Genomic DNA, 17,503 nt, shown 5'->3' with positions numbered 1-17,503 from the left:
AAAAAAGAATCTTTTTTCCTTAAAAGGTTGGTCCATATCCTCTTCTACTAAAAATGTAGAATCTGATTTCAGAAAAAGAAACCACTGATATCTTTGGACTCTTAAGAAGTCTTGTCATAGCTAGTTGAAGTAGTCTATTTGTTTTTCCTATCATTGGCCAAAAGACCTCTAAGTTATCTTTGCTCCACTTATAATTATCTTTTTGGACAAAATTAGGCGTAATGGATCCAATGAGAATCTTATCTTAAGCTACTACCCTTTCATCAAAACATAAGTAAGTTTGTTCCTGCTCATTAGAATGTTCCTACTTTACATAATGGTGTTGTTGGATGATTCTCATTTTTTTTTTTTTTTGCTACTGATGGTGTGGAACCAATATTCAAAGCCTGTATTGTGAGACTTGTTTAAGTTAAATTTGTGAAGAATCCTTACCTTGCATTATTAGTTAGGAATAGCTTGTTACTCATGTTGGATTGAGAATTTGAGTATGGAAAAGTTGTACAAAAGTTAGTTGGGAATTTAATAAAAAAAATATTTTCCTCTCTTGTTAGGAGAACCATACCTAATTTCTGTGACGTTATTCGCAATTGGGGATTGGATCATTCATGGGTCAAAAGCTTAGATACCAACTTACACTTTATAAGTTGTATTCTAGAAATAAAAAATAAAATAAAATAAAAGTTAAGTATTCTTTAAGTTAAATTTCAATATTTCTCTCCAATCTTGAGCCATTAGAAATTGTGTGGTTATCCTTAGGTTTATGAAAAGAAGTTAGTCTAACTTTTTGTCCTAATTCCTACAGGATTAAACTTTGTCCATTTGTACTAATTTACAAATTTGTTTAAAAAGTACATTGGAGAATGAATAAGGATTGGATTAAGCTTAGGGATAGATTCTCAAGAGATTATATAGAAGGAGTTGCACAATTTCTAGAAGTGGCAAAGTGCCATGTAAATGAGGCAGGGAAAACAAGATGCCCGTGTAAGAACTGTCAGAACTCAATGGCACAATCATTGGACGGAATAGAACGACATTTATTTACATATGGAATATCTCCTTCATACAGTCAATTGGTTTATCATGGAGAACCAGCCAACTTAGCTCGATTTCAACGAGACCCAACTTCTGCCATAGATGATGAATTAACTAGAGAGTGTAATAATGTTAACAATGTTGACATTGAGATGCTTGATCTTCTAAATGATTTGGAAGGGGAAGAGGATGTAGATGATGAGTCGGATTATGGGGATGAACCGGAAGCTAATATTGATGAAATAGATACTTCAAACAATTTTGAGGAGTTGATGAATGAAGCACGTAATCAGTTGTACCCTGGTTGTACAAAATTTTCCTCGTTGAACTTCTTGGTGAAGTTGATGCATATGAAGGTGCTCAATAATTGGAGTAACAAATCGTTTGATATGTTACTAGAATTTTTGAAAGATGCATTTCCACCTGGTGCATCTATTCATTGTTCATTCTATGAATCTAAGAGAAAGCTACATGACTTAGGGCTAAGATATGAGTCAATTCATGCTTGCAAGTACGATTGTATATTATTTTGGAAAGAATTTGCTGATTGTCAAAGTTGTCCAGTATGTGGTGAGCCCCGATATAAAATAAATGATGGAAAAGGTAAGAAGATTCCACATAAGGTTTTACGTCATTTTCCACTAATACTTAGGTTGAAGCGATTATTTTCATCAAAATATATTGCTTCTGAAATGAGATGGCATAAGGACAAACGAGTCGAAACTGATGGTGTGTTACGACATCCAGCTGATGCTGCAGGGTGGAAACATGTAGATAGGAAGTTTCCTCATTTTGCTTCAGAACCAAGGAATTTTCGGTTAGGATTAGCTTCTGATGGATTTAATCCTTTCGGGAATATGAATAATTCCTACAGCATGTGGCCTGTGGTACTTATTCCATACAATTTACCTCCTTGGAAGTGCATGAAAGAATCTAATTTTTTCATGTCTTTGCTCATACCTGGACCGAAATCTCCAGGAAAAGAAATTGTCGTATATTTGCAGCCATTAATTGAGGAGTTGAAAAAGTTATGGACAAATGGTGTGCGCACTTATGATTGCACAACTAGGGAGTACTTTCGACTACACACATGTTTGTTGTGGACTATTAATGACTTTCCTGCATATGGAGACTTGTCGGGATGGAGTACTAAGGGTTATCAAGCTTGTCCTATTTGTAAAGAACATACATCATCATTTAGGATAAGAGGAAAAATCTCTTTCATGGGACATCGACGTTACCTTCCATATAATCATAGTTGGCGCAGGAGTAAGCAACATGATGGTAAGTTTGAGCATAGACCTCCACCGATTGTAATGGATGGAGATCAAATCCTAGAACAAGTAATTGCGCTAAGCTTTCCAGTGTTAAGTAAACATCCTTCCAGAAAAGATAAGAAAATGAAGCGTATTATTAATTGGACTAAAAAAAGTATATTCTTCGAACTTCCTTATTGGTCTAAACTTATGTTAAGGCATAAGCTGGATGTCATGCATATTGAAAAAAAACGTATGTGACAACTTGCTCGGGACTTTGATGAACATTGAGGGAAAAACCAAAGACACGACAAAAGCTCGTTTGGATCTTGAGGATTTAAATATACGAAAGGACTTACACTTGAAAAAGCAAGGAACTAAAGTGGTAAAACCACATGTTGCATATACATTTACAACCAGTGAGAGGGTGGCTTTTTGTAAGTTCTTGAAATCGGTTAAATTTCCTGACGGGTTTGTTTCAAACATATCACAGTGTGTGAGTGTGAATGATGGGAAAATATGGGGGTTGAAAACTCATGACTCTCATATTCTACTCCAACGACTTATTCCTATTGCTGTTTGAGCATACTTACGAAAGGATGTGAGTACGGCTATTGTTGAGTTATGTAATTTCTTTCGGGATCTATGCGCGAAGGTAATCCGCGTCAATGATTTGGACCAACTGCAAACAGATATTGTACTCATACTTTGTAAGTTCGAAAAAATATTCCCACCGGCTTTTTTTGATGTAATGGTGCATCTTGCAGTTCACTTGCCGTATAAAACAAAGGTTGTAGGTTCAGTTAGCTATAGTTGGATGTATCCTATTGAGCGAAGCTTACGGACATTGAAACACTATGTACGAAACAAATCTCGTCCGGAGGGTTCCATAGCTGAAGCATTCGTCATGAATGAATCTTTAACCTTCTGCTCCTTGTATCTAACTGGAATAGAAACAAGATTCAATAGGGATGAACGTAATGATGACTCGATTCCAAGTGGTGAAATTTGTGGGGATTTTGAAGTGTTCAAACAACACGCACGGCCATTGGGGGGTTCAACTGTGAGGACGCTATCTGAAAATGAGAAACGAATGACACATTGATATATATTGAACAACTGTTCAGATATAGCATCTTATCGCAGGTACATTTTTAAGTATATATATGTCTTTATAAATTTCAAGTTCGATATATCAAGGTTAAGTTTTCTACATTTCTATTCTTTATTATTCCAATATAGGCAACATTTGAGATTGATTCGATTAAGCTCAGACAACACATCATACTTATATAGAAGGCACCAATTACAATTTCCTGATTGGTTTAGAGCTCATGTAAGTATGCTTATCAATAATTAAAATTATACTTCAATAATGACTTAAACTAATATGTACAACGTTAACAGATGTACTCATTACGTGCAAGAGGAGAAGCCTCTGATGATATCTACTCGATAGCACTGGGGCCTGCTAATCAAGTTCGCTCATATAGTAGTTGCATTGTCAATGGTGTGCGTTTTCACTGTATAGAGCGTGACAATCGTCGGGTTACACAAAATAGTGGAGTCATGGTACCTGGAGAAACTGAAAGAGATGAAATGAATTACTATGGTGTACTACATGAGGTTCTGGATTTAGAATATACAAAAAGGAGACGTGTGATTGTTTTCAAGTGTAAATGGTTTGACACAGATACCAAGAAGAAAAGAATAAACATGAATTTAGGATTTACGTCAATCAACACATCACATTATTGGTATACGGATGACCCTTATATCCTTGCTACCCAAGCCAAACAAGTTTTTTATATTAATGATCCTAAGCTTGGTTGTGATTGGAAGGTTGTGCAAGTTGTTCCAAACAAACAAGTATGGGATGTTCTAGAAGATGGAGACTTAGAAAATGACGAAATGGAATTGTTAGAAATATCTGGTGCAATTGAGGTTGATGAATCAATCCAAGATGCTACATTATGTAGATATGACGTCGACCCTAGTGTTGTTGTACGTGAAGATATTCTACAACAGTTGAATAAGAGTGTACCATCCTCAGACGATGATGAATTTATAAATGATGAGTCGGAAGATATAGAAGTATCTACTGAAAATAGTTCGAGTTCACATCAACATTTAAATTTCAATGATGAAGATAGTGAATAAGTGTATCACTTATGCATTTAAATTTTATATTTCATGATCAAATGTTTCATGTACGTTGAGATTCATTTTGCATCCTATGTTATCTTGTAGAGTCATGGTGGGTCTAGGTCAAGAGCAGGATGCAGCTGCCGTTAACCAGGTGGCTCGCCTTACGAATATCAATTATGAATCAGGTAATTATTTATAACATATGAACATTTACGAATCATATCATATGAACATTAAGTATGGACTAGACATAACCTAAATTTTAGGCTCTAAATCCAAAAGAAAACGTGCCTGTGGACCTAAAGGAGTGCGTACGAGAAAACACAGCCGAGGTATTAGTTTGGACCGCTATGTTCAAAAGCATGGGAGGATACCTATTGAGATTATTGATGAGTTTAGAAAACCAATATGTCCCTTTGCCACAAGGTTTAGTGGTGCCATTGGTACTATCACACGGGAGAAAATTTCATTACGATGCACGAACTGGCATGAGGTACCACAAGAAGATCGGGATGCAGCTAAGGATCGACTATTGATAAGTTTATGCATCTTGGTACTTTTTGAATCGTGAATTGAAGCTTACACATTAATTATTAACTATGCAGGAGCATTTTCGAGTGGATTTATCAAAGAGGGTTGTTAATAAATTCATAGAGCAACAGATGCAAATATCCTTCAAGCAATATCGATCAGATTTGCATCAATACTATTGTGAATTCGAAGATCCCGTAGAAGCCCGTGCAAACCCACCGGAAAGGCTAACGAATCCAGAAGATTGGAATCATCTATGTGATAGATGGGAGACCCCTGAGTGGAAGGTATATTTTGTTGCAAGTTTAGTTATACTATATCTAACTCATTTAATTTAACTTCTAACTGATCAATCATTGTTCTAGGAAATTACGAAGAAGAACAAAAAGAATCGAGCAAAGCTCCCTTTCAACCATCGAGCTGGTTCCAAGTCATTCCTTCAATTACAACATGAATTGGTAATTAAGGTGCAACTCATTATTCTTTTATATCTTATCTCATTATTATGACTACTAAATATGTGTATTTGAATTATAGAAAATAAAAGAAGGTTCTGACATTGGTCCGGTGGATTTGTTCGGCGAGAGTCATTACAATGAAAAGGATGGATTGGTGAATGATAATGCAGAAGATGCATATGTAAGTTTGATTTTGTCATTATTGCATAGATTTCTTTATTCATGTATACATTATTTAATAACCCAATTCAACTATAAATGTAGGAAAACATGCAAAATCTGATTAAAGCACCAACACAAGAAGGATGTGAACCAGTAACACAACCAGAAGCTTGTAGAAAAGTTTTAGGTGATCGACCAGACCATGTTAAAGGTCTTGGTTATGGCCCACAACCCACCCTGTGCAAAAGAGGCTCATCATCTAATGTGACCTCTTCTACCTTGTACGAAAAAGAGTTGGAAAAGAAAGTGGAGGACATGGAAGTTGAGATGAGAGAGATGAAGACAGAAAATCAAAGATTGAAGGAGTCAGTGTCAACATGGGAGGATAGATGGAATGAGATCTCAAGGTTTATGGCGGGAAGGCAGGGAGATGGACCATCGAACAATTAGGTATGTATTAGCAACTACATATTCACTTTGTTTAGACATTGTATGACGATCTTGCAGTTATGGTCGTCACATTGCATGCATGTATGTAGTAGGTTTATTAAATCAAGTGCATTGTCATGTGGCTATCCTGCAGTTTTGGTAGTCACTTCAACTTCATGCATGTAGTGGATTTATAAGATTAATTGCGTTGTCCTGTGACTATCCTGCAGTTATGGTAGTCACTCAACTTCATGAATGTAGTGGATTTATAAGATTAATTGCATTGTCGTGTGGCTATTTTGGGGTGGGGTACGCTACATGTCTTTAAGTGCATTAGGCATGCCTCAATAGTTCATTTAGATGCCATTTAGCCACTTTTTTTTTCTTTCTATTTACTATGTTTTAGGAGTTTTAAAGACATTAGGTAGGTTTGTGGGGTGGTTTAAATGCATTACGCTTGTTTAAGATAGGTTAAATTTAAGTTTGGCCTCCATGGTTCACTTAGTTGTCGTTCAACCACTTTTTTTGTTTTTTTGTTTTTTTTGCTACTTTCAACTGTCTTGGAATTTTAAAGACACTTACGTAGCTTTGAGGGGTGGTTTAAGTGCATTAGGCTTGCCTAAAACATGTTCAGTTTAAGTTTACACATTTATTGTTCACTTAGTTATCGTTTAGCCACTTTTTTTGTCTCCTTCCTACTTTCCACTTTCTAGGAGCTTTAAAGACATGTAGCTTCAAGGGGTGGTTTAAGTTCCTAAGACAATTGAAGGCATGTTTAATTTTAGTTTGTGCTTCATGGTTCACTTAGCTACCGTTTACCCTTTTTTAGTATTAGCCTCACCTCAATAGTTTAGCTTCCATAGTTCACTTAGATATTGTTTAGACACATTTTTTTGGTTACTTTCTAGGTGTTCTAACCACTTAAATGTCTTTATTATTATTATTTATTATTTTTAATTTTTTGCAAAAATACTGACGTGAAAGGAAATTTTGAAGCCTCATATTGGAGCTAAACACTTAGAATGACATTGTTTTTTGTAGTGGTGTCATTTTGGAGGCTCAATTTAAGCTGAACACTTGAATATAATTTATTTTTTTATTTTTTATTTTTTTGTAGTGGTGGAGGCTCATTTTGTAAAAAAAAACTAATTTGGAAGTTGATAGAAGGCTTTTAGATTAATTATTTTGTTTTACACGTATGTTGATACTTGCTAAGAATGTACTACAAATTTCTTTTGTAGAAGAATATTTGTAGCTTAATGAATTGACTTTTATCGTATTGTTTTGTGTTGAATGATACTATTTATAATATTTTAGGTTTCAATACATAGAACTTCCAGGTATTAGAAAATGTAAAATAACATAATAAAATAAAATAAAAAGAATTATATGCATTTTTCCGGACGCAATAAAGCGTTTATATAAATATGGTAACTAGGGAATCTGCCACTTTTTGCCGACGCACAAACGGTCTCTGCCGACGCCTATAAGGTGCTAAATATGATACTTTTACCGACGCTTTCCTAAAATGTCGGCAAAAGTTAGTGCTAAGTCGACGGTATGTAAGGGTCGACGAAAGGGTTCTTGTAACGCCCCAAGATTTCATATAAACATCCTAGGTAACGCTAAATAATTCTTCTGGCTAACCTTAACTCTAAACACGAGATAAGCAACCTCCTGGAAAATATTTTAGATGAAATAAAGCTTCGACTCCCATACGTTCTAACAGAAATAAAAATGTCATAAACTATCAGAACTCCGCCTTCCGTGGGCAATTTAAAAGAAAACAACAAGATCTCAAATTCGCCTCAGTGGCAAAAATTATTAAATAGTAAAAACAGCCGTGCACCTAAACTCCAATGACAACAACGACGCGTTTACCAACAACATCCATAACAATTAAAATAGTTCTAAAGAATACAAAATTTTCCTCCGCGGTTCACACCTAGCAATAACATATGTCTCAAGGCTACTCGTACCCAACTACCCTTCCCCCATATCCTCACTAACTAAACTAGTGATCCTTCCTCGGTCAAGCCCTCTCCACGTCATCACCGCGGTCGACCCCGTTCACACCTGAAACATATAAAGGTACAAGGGGGGTGAGTACATAAGGTACTCCGTAAGTAGCACTTCCTAACTAGCACAAAATAAATTATGCTCATAGCCACAACATAAGAACTAAGAATAACGAGACAATCAAATAAGCAGTGAGAGATAGCGAACAATTAACTTGACATTTAGAGCAAAACAAAAGCAAGGCAACCAAAAAAAGAACAGAGAGGGATAGCGAACAATTAACTTGACATTTAGAACAAAACAAGAGCAAGGCAACCAAATAAGCAGAGAGAGATAGCGAACAATAACTTGACATTTACACACAACAACTAAGCGTCGAAACTACCAATACCACAACCCATGAATCGCTAGCCCTAGTTTCATAGTACTAAAACTTCCTCAACACCCCCCTTTATCACTCTCCGCTTAACTTCTCGAGGCATGACGGCTCTTGACATTTATTCCCAAGTCACCGTACCTCCTCCTTCTCCAGTACTTGATGTCCGACCTTGCCATTTATTCCCAAGGCCAAACACCACTACTTCGCAAGCTCCACTCTTCTTTAATCCCTCAAGCCTAACTCCTCGAGTCGTATTGACCCCTGACATTTATCCCCAAGGCCTCAATACTCCTCTCCAGAAACTTGACGTTCGGCCTTGCCGTTTATTCCCAAGGCCTGAACTGAGCACCGGTCCTTGCCGTTTATTCCTTAGGTACCGATGACTTCCCAGCGTATTGGTCCTTGACATTTATCCCCAAGACCCCAATACAAGTTTACAGAAATTTGACTTCTGGACTTGTCATTTATCCCCAAGGCCACTACTCAAGGCTTTGAACCTCCAAGCGATTTATATGCATCTTTCAGGTCAGAGCACCCATGGCTAACAGACTATCATCCCGTCCCTTTACCCTGCACTGACTGGGCGTTTATGCTGAACGCACGCACTAAGCGTGGTAACAATTATATAGATGCAAGCGCACACCTGTCAGAGTAATATAAAATGGATGGAGTATCCAAGTATCGATCCTCAAGGACTTCTAAACAATTTCCAAACTCTAAAGTTTTAAAGAATAGTGAATGTTGGAATGAGTGATTCTTGTAAAATGGGAAGTGGTCACAAATAATGGTTTGGATTTGGGATTTGGACTTATAATAATAAAACCTAGCCCGAATTACTTCAAGTTAGCCAACAAAGAATCAAGGACATGCTAAGGATAATATGCATTTTACTTTAGAAACTAACGACTACGCTTCTCACTTTACTTATGTCTAAGCAAGTTCAAAGTCCTAAGACATTCCCTAATATGTCTATTATGAGAGATATCTTAGTTTTAGGATGGAAATAGTCGCAACCTCGGGTTAAGGTCCTATGTCTAGGCTACTTAAGCGGAACCCTTATGTCTAAGGCGCTCCTCTCCTCGGTTTAACCACTCAACAATGCAAATAAGCAACCTTTTCAGTATTGACTTGTTAAGACTTACAGTGGCCTTCTCTAAATCCTAACTTTTTGGGAAAACATGTTGAGCAATGAATGGAAAGTAAAAACATTACTTCTTAGCAACCCTTTTTAGACATAAAAGGCTAACTATCCATAACCGGGCTAGAGACGGGAATTTAGAAAGACATATTGAAGAAAATACAGCAAGTAAAATGGTTGAATGTGGAATGCATGTGTGAAAAACAAAAGTTAACTAACGGAGAGTTTTTATCGGGATTGAGAGCTTCGCCCTTCTCTTTCAAGCAAGGGGGAGTGTCACGTGCTCTTTCCTCCAAAAACACAACTCTCTTAACTAAAAATAAAGTAAAGGCAAAGAGAGAATAAGCAAAGTGCTAGATTTTTATATATTTGAATAAGTAGAAAATAACTAAGTACAAATGGAAACAACACAAAGCTCAATAAAAGAATGTAAAGTACTCGGGATTTAAAAACCAAAAGCAACTAATGAAAGCAACTCAAAAGTACTTAGAAAGCAACAAAGAAACACTAAAAATGATCAAGAGAAGGAAGCAAGGCTTGATGAATTTGGTGGAGAAGTTGCTGGAATTTATAGCTGTGTAGAATTGGTTAGGTAGGTCCTAAAACGATGGTGAATCACCCATTTCCAACTCTTTTGACTGACCAAATCGTGCTCAAACTGATAGTGGAACACTTCTTCTACACGTATGCATCGGTTGGAACCACCAAAACGCATTGGAAGACGCGTTTCATTAAGGGCAAAGTTGGAAGAAAACCTGTTTTTCTGCAGGCTTCCCAGGCGCCTGGCGCCTCCCATGATACTTTTTCATCTTTTTGCTTCTTTTGATTAATTTGCACTCCCAAATGGTCCTAAAATGTCATAAATACAATATAAGCCATCCACAAACCATAGTATATGAATTTTGCATGAATTGGAACTCAAACGATCGAGAAAAATCTGAAACAAAGCTGAAACATAGTAAAAACAGCATCTAAAACCTTATTTTTACGCATGTAAACAAGCGTAATCACACCCCCAAACTTAACTTTTTGCTTGTCCTCAAGCAAAACTTAGCAACTTTAATTAGCTTTCTAACACATGGACAAGGAAAAGCAAAAGCAACCGAGATGTTCAATCATAAATTGTCTCAAGGAAAAGATGTCAGAGCCTACCATTCTATTGCCTTTGTAAACTTAGTCACTATAAACCAAGTTTGAAATGATAAAAACTTTTTCTTTCAAAATCTTTTTTTCTCTTTCAAAAACAGAAAACGTTTTCAAATACCCCTAAGGAATCTGCACACTCCCTTCTTACACTAAGACTTTTACATCTGAAAGACCGGCTACTAGCCCCTGAGGTTTCCACACACTAACATCGGTTTCAACCACAGCTACTCGTAGAAAGACTTTGAAACTAGTAGCTAGGTCATAAAACGACGACAATGAGAAACACGAAGTCACTTATCACCATCCTTACTGCTATTTTCAAAGTCAACACCCAACCTAAAACTAAATGGGTGTCTACAGTAGGACTCGGAAATCATAACTACATTTTCTTTAACTCTCATTGTTTTTACCACTCTTTTCTTTCTAACACAAGTCTTTTCCCCACTCTTATTTTCTCTCAACAAGACTCTTTTTACTCTTTTGCAAAATTTTTTTTTTTTTTCTGTTTTGTGTTTTTTTTTTCCTTTTCAACACTTTCTTTTTTTTTTAATAGCATTTGTTTTTCCAACTGACTCTTTTTCAAAAGAAAATAGCATGATTTTTCAAATATAAATAACACTTTATCTTTCTGAAACAACGACTCACACAACGACTGTCCCCCCCAAACTTAAGAGAGACAGTGTCCTCACTGGGAAAAGACTTTTGCATCGGATGAAAAAGGCTTAACAGTAAAAAGGACAAGGACTTCCTATATAGGGGCAAAGAAAAAGCTTAAAGTTTGTAAAGATCAAAAAGACATAAAAGAAAATGAGTTTATCACATAAACAAAGGAAATAGCTCCAAGCTTAGTCAGGCATAGAACAGAAAACTCAACAATCTCTTATAATCATCATCGACATGAAATCACATGCACAGCACAGATGCTTCAAAATAGGCATGTGAAAAGCTAAACTAAGGTTAAGTGAAGGCATACTTTAAGTGATCAGAAGATAAACGATACTAATTTATTCATGCTTCAACTGAGCTCGAAACATAATCAATACAAAAAAAAAAAAAAAACATGCGTAGTAATGCTAGAATATGCAAACTACGTCATTAACCAAAAGAAGAAAACACAAAAAATAGCAAAGAAGGAACCTCCCCTTCATGAAGTCGGAGGTTGTGGACTAGGATCAGTGTCAGTACTGGGAGATGGATGACCAAGGATAGCAGCTAGCGCTGGAGGCCATGAAGGTAAAACCGCAAAATCCAATGAAGCCCTTAAGTTGTAGATATGTTGCACGACTTCTCGAACCTGATCTCGCAGCTGGTGGTTCTCCTCTCGAAGACGACGGATCTCCGATGTAGGAGACATCCCAGTACCTTCCCTTCTTTGTAACGCATGGGCGATAATACGCCGAATATTCTTCTCTTCCACAATTGGGGCATCTCTCTTAATTTGATCCTCAAGGAGCTGTACACCTTGTCGCAAGCATAAAGAAGTGACCAAACATGGGTGATAAAGCTTACCACGTGTCCCGGTGGGCACACTCATGGATACTGGTATTGATCAATTCTCCATAATTCACATCTATGCCCTTTAGCATGACATAAACCAGCAATGCCCTATCCTGAGTGACATGCTCATCATGCTCCGTTGGCAGAATTCTGTTTTTGACTATGTATAACCATCCTGCAGCAGCTAGGGAAACATCCTCGGGTTTTAGTCGTACCTTGCCATGAGTAGTCAAATCCCAAGTGGCAGAGGGCTTCCCAACACATTCTAGAGCCTCATCAAGCTGTTCCAGAGTCGGAGTTACTAACATCTTATTGCCCACAGCATCTCTGATATTCTCAATGTTGAAGGTGTAGTTGATCTGAGTGGCATCAAACCGTATTTCCTTCCCGCGTACTATGGCTATATGTGACTGGGGATGGACTGCAGCATAGAATTCTCTGACTAACTCCAAAGCCTCACATTGTATGGGCTGAATGAGTGGTCTCCATTCTTTGTCTCTGGCGGTCTCCCTCCAATCATCAGGCATATCTCCTAGGGTGAGATCAAATCCCAATTCTGTCATAATCTTACGGGATTTCATTAATGAAGTTCGAGTGGCTAAATTTGCTGCGTTCCATTTCGTCTCGACCTCCTCTCCCTCAGACAAGTCTAGTTCAATTGTATCAACTGGCCCAGGTGCCACTACCTTCTTCTTAGCTTCAGCTGCTTTAGCTTTCGCAGCTCTCGTTTTAGGTTCATTCACGGGCACTGTTGGCTTCTTAGCCTGAACTGCACGTCGTTTTGAACTCTTTTTCTCCCGCCTCTTGTATTGAAACATTTCCCTTATCGTCTGCGTGTCCTCAGGATCTTCTTCGCTGGTAGGTTCTTGAGTACTATTCTCCCCAACCTTGGATCTACCTGTATCACACCCAAGCGGGTTAACTGTATTAGAAGGAATAGTGTGAGCATCCCTTACCCCTGGTAGAGTGGCCATCGGTGTGACATACTCATCCGTTGCCAATGGAGTAGATCCAGTTGCCCCAGTAGGCAACTCTTGGTGACTACAAAATGCTCCTTCTGTAGGTGTATCCAATGGGGAAGGTTCCTGAGTATCTGTTCTCACCACTTCGTTCTCGGTATCCTCTGTTTCTGGCATATTTGAACAATGTCCTCGTGAAACCAGTAGAAAATCATCATTACCATCTTCCGGTGTAATAATCAATGGAGATGAATAAAACTGCTCCTCGTCCCTGTTCTCCATAGATGAATCCTTAGGCGTCAGACGCCTACTACTCCCATCTTCCTCAATTTCTGGGTCTATCATCACCTCCTTGCCCTTCCTCTTTTGCCCTATCGAAACCCCGGGCTCTAGCCTATGGCTGTGGCTCTTCTCTTGCTCTCCTCCATGCTCATCTCCTGCATCCATTGGCATATTGATTGGGGTTGGCATCCTAGGAGGCTCTAAGGGTTTTAGTTGTCCCATGTTGAAGGTACTCGATATGTTAGGGTTCAATTGGGGTGCTTGAGGTCCTCTTTCTAGGAATGGAAGTTGAGCTGGTGGGGGAACCCTAGGTGAAAGCATCCCATAATTGGTTGGAGGTACCCAATGACCCATTCCATAATAAGGTGGAAGGTTAGGAAATAGAGTAGATAGGTTTGGCATTCCATAGGGATGAACACTAGCTGGAATTTGCATTTGGGACAAGGGAAAATGATAGGAAGGAACCGGGTTAAACATAAACGGTTGGTACATACCCGGATTGATCATTGGAGGAAGTTGTTGCGGATTTTCAGCCCTAAACTCACTGTTTTGAGGTATATTAAAGGTGGGTAGTTGCTGAAAATTAACATAACCATGTGGGCTCATTATAGGATGTTGTGTAGGAGCTTGGGATGGAGGACATTCAAATGTTTGAAGCGGGTTTCCTCCCCTAACAGCAGCTAGCCTAGAATCTGAACTCATGTGGTGTTGGAAGTTCTCCAATGGTGGAAAAGGAATGCTTGTGGCATTTGGAGCTTGAGTGGAAGAGGTAGGAAGTGAAGTATGTTGAGAAGAGGAAGCCATAGATGTAAGCAAATGCTGGAAATTTCTTCTTCTCTTTGGTGGTGGCTGAAAATCGAAAACAAGGGTGATGAAGGGAGTGGGTTTTTGCCAAAAAAAACAAGGGGAAGAAGAGAGTTGTGTGGGTTTTGGTGGAGTTGTAAAGCTTAGGCAATGGGTCTATTTAAAGCTTTCCCCAAACTAAATCCTAAATGGAAAGGGATTGACATTTAAGTTCAACCAAGTTTTCCTAAACCTAAAAGGAAAAGAAAACAAATTTGAATACAAAATAGGATTAGGAAAACAAAATTTGAGTTTGAAGAGAAGTTCTTAAAGCTAAATCATAGAGGATTAATGTTTGACCCAAAATAAAGCCCATGCTATCGAAAATTAAAACCCAAACCGTGAAGGAAAACGAAATTCGAACTGCTGGAAAACAGGGCAGGCGCCAGGCGCCTGCGTGATTTATTTTCGCAAAGGGCAGGCGCCAGGCGCCTGCGTAAAATTTTTTCAATGTTTTTTTTTTTTTTTTTTTCATTCTTTCTTTTTGTTTTTCAACGTTTTCCAAAAACATTCTTAATAAGCAAAACTTTTTTATAATTAGACAAAAAGAATGTAAGATACAAAAATTTCCTTCCTTTACTTTTGTTCTTTCCAAACGGATAAGAAGGAAAAACATTTTTCGCAAACATTTATTGACCTGAAAGTTGAATAGAGGTTTTTCCTCTATCCACTGGTTCTCCAAAATACGGCTTAAGTCTCTGCCCATTTACTTTAAAAACATTTCCTTTAGAGTCAACTAGATCCACTGCCCCATATGGGTAGACTTTAAAAATTTGAAAGGGACCAGACCATCTAGACTTAAGTTTTCCAGGGAAAAGTTTCAACCTAGAGTTGAATAACAGAACCAGATCACCTTCTTGAAGATTGTTCGGCCGAAGACGCCTATCATGCCACTGTTTAGTTTTTTCCTTAAACAACTTAGCATTCTCATAAGAAAAGTGCCTGTGTTCTTCTAATTCCAACAATTGTAACTTCCTCGCTTCACCTGCAGCCAACAAATCAAAATTTAATTTCTTAGTAGCCCAAAATGCTTTATATTCTAGCTCAAGAGGCAAATGACATGCTTTTCCAAAAACTAGCCTATGGGGGGACATGCCGAGGGGAGTCTTAAATGCTGTCCTATATGCCCAAAGTGAATCATCAAGCTTAAAAGACCAATCCCTACGGTTAAGATTTACAGTTTTTTCTAAAATGTTTTTTATCTCCCTATTAGATATTTCGGCTAACCCATTCGACTGAGGATGATATGCTGTTGCAACCCTATGACGCACATTGTATTTAGTCAGCAACTTTTGCATAGACCTATTCACAAAATGAGCCCCCCCCATCGCTTATCAGACAACGCGGGGTTCCATAACGCGTAAAAATGTGCTTTTGCAGAAAACGAATAACAACTTTGGAATCATTGGTAGCAGTTGCAATGGTTTCTATCCATTTCGAAACATAATCTACTGCTAACAATATATAAAGCTTACCATTAGAAGATGGAAATGGACCCATAAAATCTATACCCCACACATCAAATATTTCAATCTCCAGGATCGGGGTTTGAGGCATTTCGTGGCGTTTAGATATATTACCTGTCCGTTGGCATTTGTCACAAACCTGGGCAAACTTATGTGCATCTTTGAACAGAGTGGGCCAAAAGAACCCACTTTGCAAAACTTTGGCTGCGGTTTTGTGTCCTGCAAAATGTCCTCCATATGGAGACATATGACAAGCGTCTAATATCGCCTCGTGCTCTTCTTCTGCGACACACCTGCGTAAGATATTGTCAGGTCCTAGCTTATATAAAAAAGGCTCATCCCAACGATAACATCGAACTTCATTTAAAAATTTCTTTACCTGTTGCTTGTTGAACTCATAAGGAACTATTCGACTTACCAAATAATTTGCTATATCGGCATACCACGGAACTGAATCAACTCGCAAGAGTTGCTCGTCAATAAACTGTTCACGTATAACAGTTCCATCATCACAGAGCGGGGATTCCAATCTAGACAGGTGATCAGCAACTTGGTTTTCAGTACCCTTCCTGTCCCTAACTTCAATATCAAACTCTTGAAGTAACAAAATCCACCGTATCAAACGTGGTTTAGCATCTTTTTTAGCAAATAAATATTTTAAAGCAGAATGGTCAGTAAAAACAATGACTTTTGTGCCTATCAAGTATGACCTAAACTTATCAAAGGCGAACACAACTGCTAACAGTTCCTTTTCAGTAGTAGTGTAATTGAGTTGTGCACCGGTCAGAGTCTTACTAGCATAATACACAGGATGCAAGATCTTGTTTTTACGTTGTCCTAACATAGCTCCTATTGCATAATCACTAGCATCACACATGAGCTCAAAAGGTAAATCCCAATTAGGTTCGATAATTATAGGAGCTGAACTTAGAGCAACTTTCAACATTTCAAATGATTTTAAACAGTCATCATCAAAAACAAATGGTCTATCATGTTCTAACAATTGACACAAGGGTTTAGAAATTTTAGCAAAGTCTTTTATAAAGCGGCGGTAAAATCCCCCATGCCCTAAAAAACTTCTAATCCCTTTGACATTTGTAGGAGGAGGTAGCTTTGAAATGATGTCTATCTTAGCGTGGTCTACCTCTATTCCTTGCTTGGAAATTTTGTGACCCAAAACAATACCCTCTTGTACCATGAAATGACACTTCTCCCAATTTAGGACTAGGTTTGTTTGTTCACATCTCTCCAATACTCTCTCCAAATTAACTAAACAAGCGTCGAAAGAATTTCCAAAAACAGAAAAGTCATCCATAAAAACTTCTAGAATATTTTCTACCATGTCAGAGAAGATGGCCATCATACACCTCTGAAAAGTCGCGGGTGCATTGCATAGTCCAAAGGGCATTCGCCTAAAAGCGAACGTACCATACGGACACGTAAATGTTGTCTTCTCTTGGTCTTCTGGAGCAATAGTAATTTGATTATAACCCGAATATCCATCTAAAAAACAATAGAAATCCTTACCTGCCAGACGGTCGAGCATCTGGTCAATAAACGGGAGAGGAAAATGGTCTTTCTTTGTTACCTTGTTGAGTTTGCGATAATCAATGCAAACTCTCCACCCGCTCACAGTTCGGGTTGAGATGAGCTCATTCTCCTCGTTGGCCACCACGGTTATACCCCCTTTCTTTGGTACACACTGTACTGGGCTTACCCAGCTGCTGTCGGATATTGGGTATATAACACCGGCGTCAA

At 38.1% G+C, this 17,503-nt stretch overlaps 1 protein-coding gene and 1 pseudogene across 5 annotated transcripts in view; both read left to right on the top strand.

Annotated features, from left to right (window-relative positions):
• The window catches only part of LOC111023212 (uncharacterized), a 41,175-nt gene that overhangs the window by 596 nt on the left and 23,076 nt on the right, over positions 1-17,503 (top strand). For 3 of the 5 annotated variants that reach the window (XM_088125597.1, XM_088125596.1, XM_088125598.1), the window contains exons 2-6: positions 4,539-4,621; positions 5,042-5,254; positions 5,333-5,434; positions 5,505-5,606; positions 5,690-6,037. In XM_088125597.1, the coding sequence (XP_087981723.1) occupies positions 4,568-4,621; positions 5,042-5,254; positions 5,333-5,434; positions 5,505-5,606; positions 5,690-6,037 (819 nt within the window). In that variant the 5' untranslated portion in view covers positions 4,539-4,567. The remainder of the gene's footprint in view (positions 1-4,538; positions 4,622-5,041; positions 5,255-5,332; positions 5,435-5,504; positions 5,607-5,689; positions 6,038-17,503) is intronic. The other 2 variants (XM_088125599.1, XM_088125600.1) reach the window with 2 other exon arrangements.
• LOC148210816 (uncharacterized) lies at positions 837-4,513 on the top strand (annotated as a pseudogene).

The sequence above is a fragment of the Momordica charantia genome (assembly GCF_013281855.1).
Source record: "Momordica charantia cultivar OHB3-1 chromosome 6 unlocalized genomic scaffold, Mcharantia_2.0 BLBB01000006.1, whole genome shotgun sequence".
NCBI classification, from domain to species: domain Eukaryota; kingdom Viridiplantae; phylum Streptophyta; class Magnoliopsida; order Cucurbitales; family Cucurbitaceae; genus Momordica; species Momordica charantia.
This window is presented reverse-complemented; position numbering and strand designations above follow the sequence as displayed.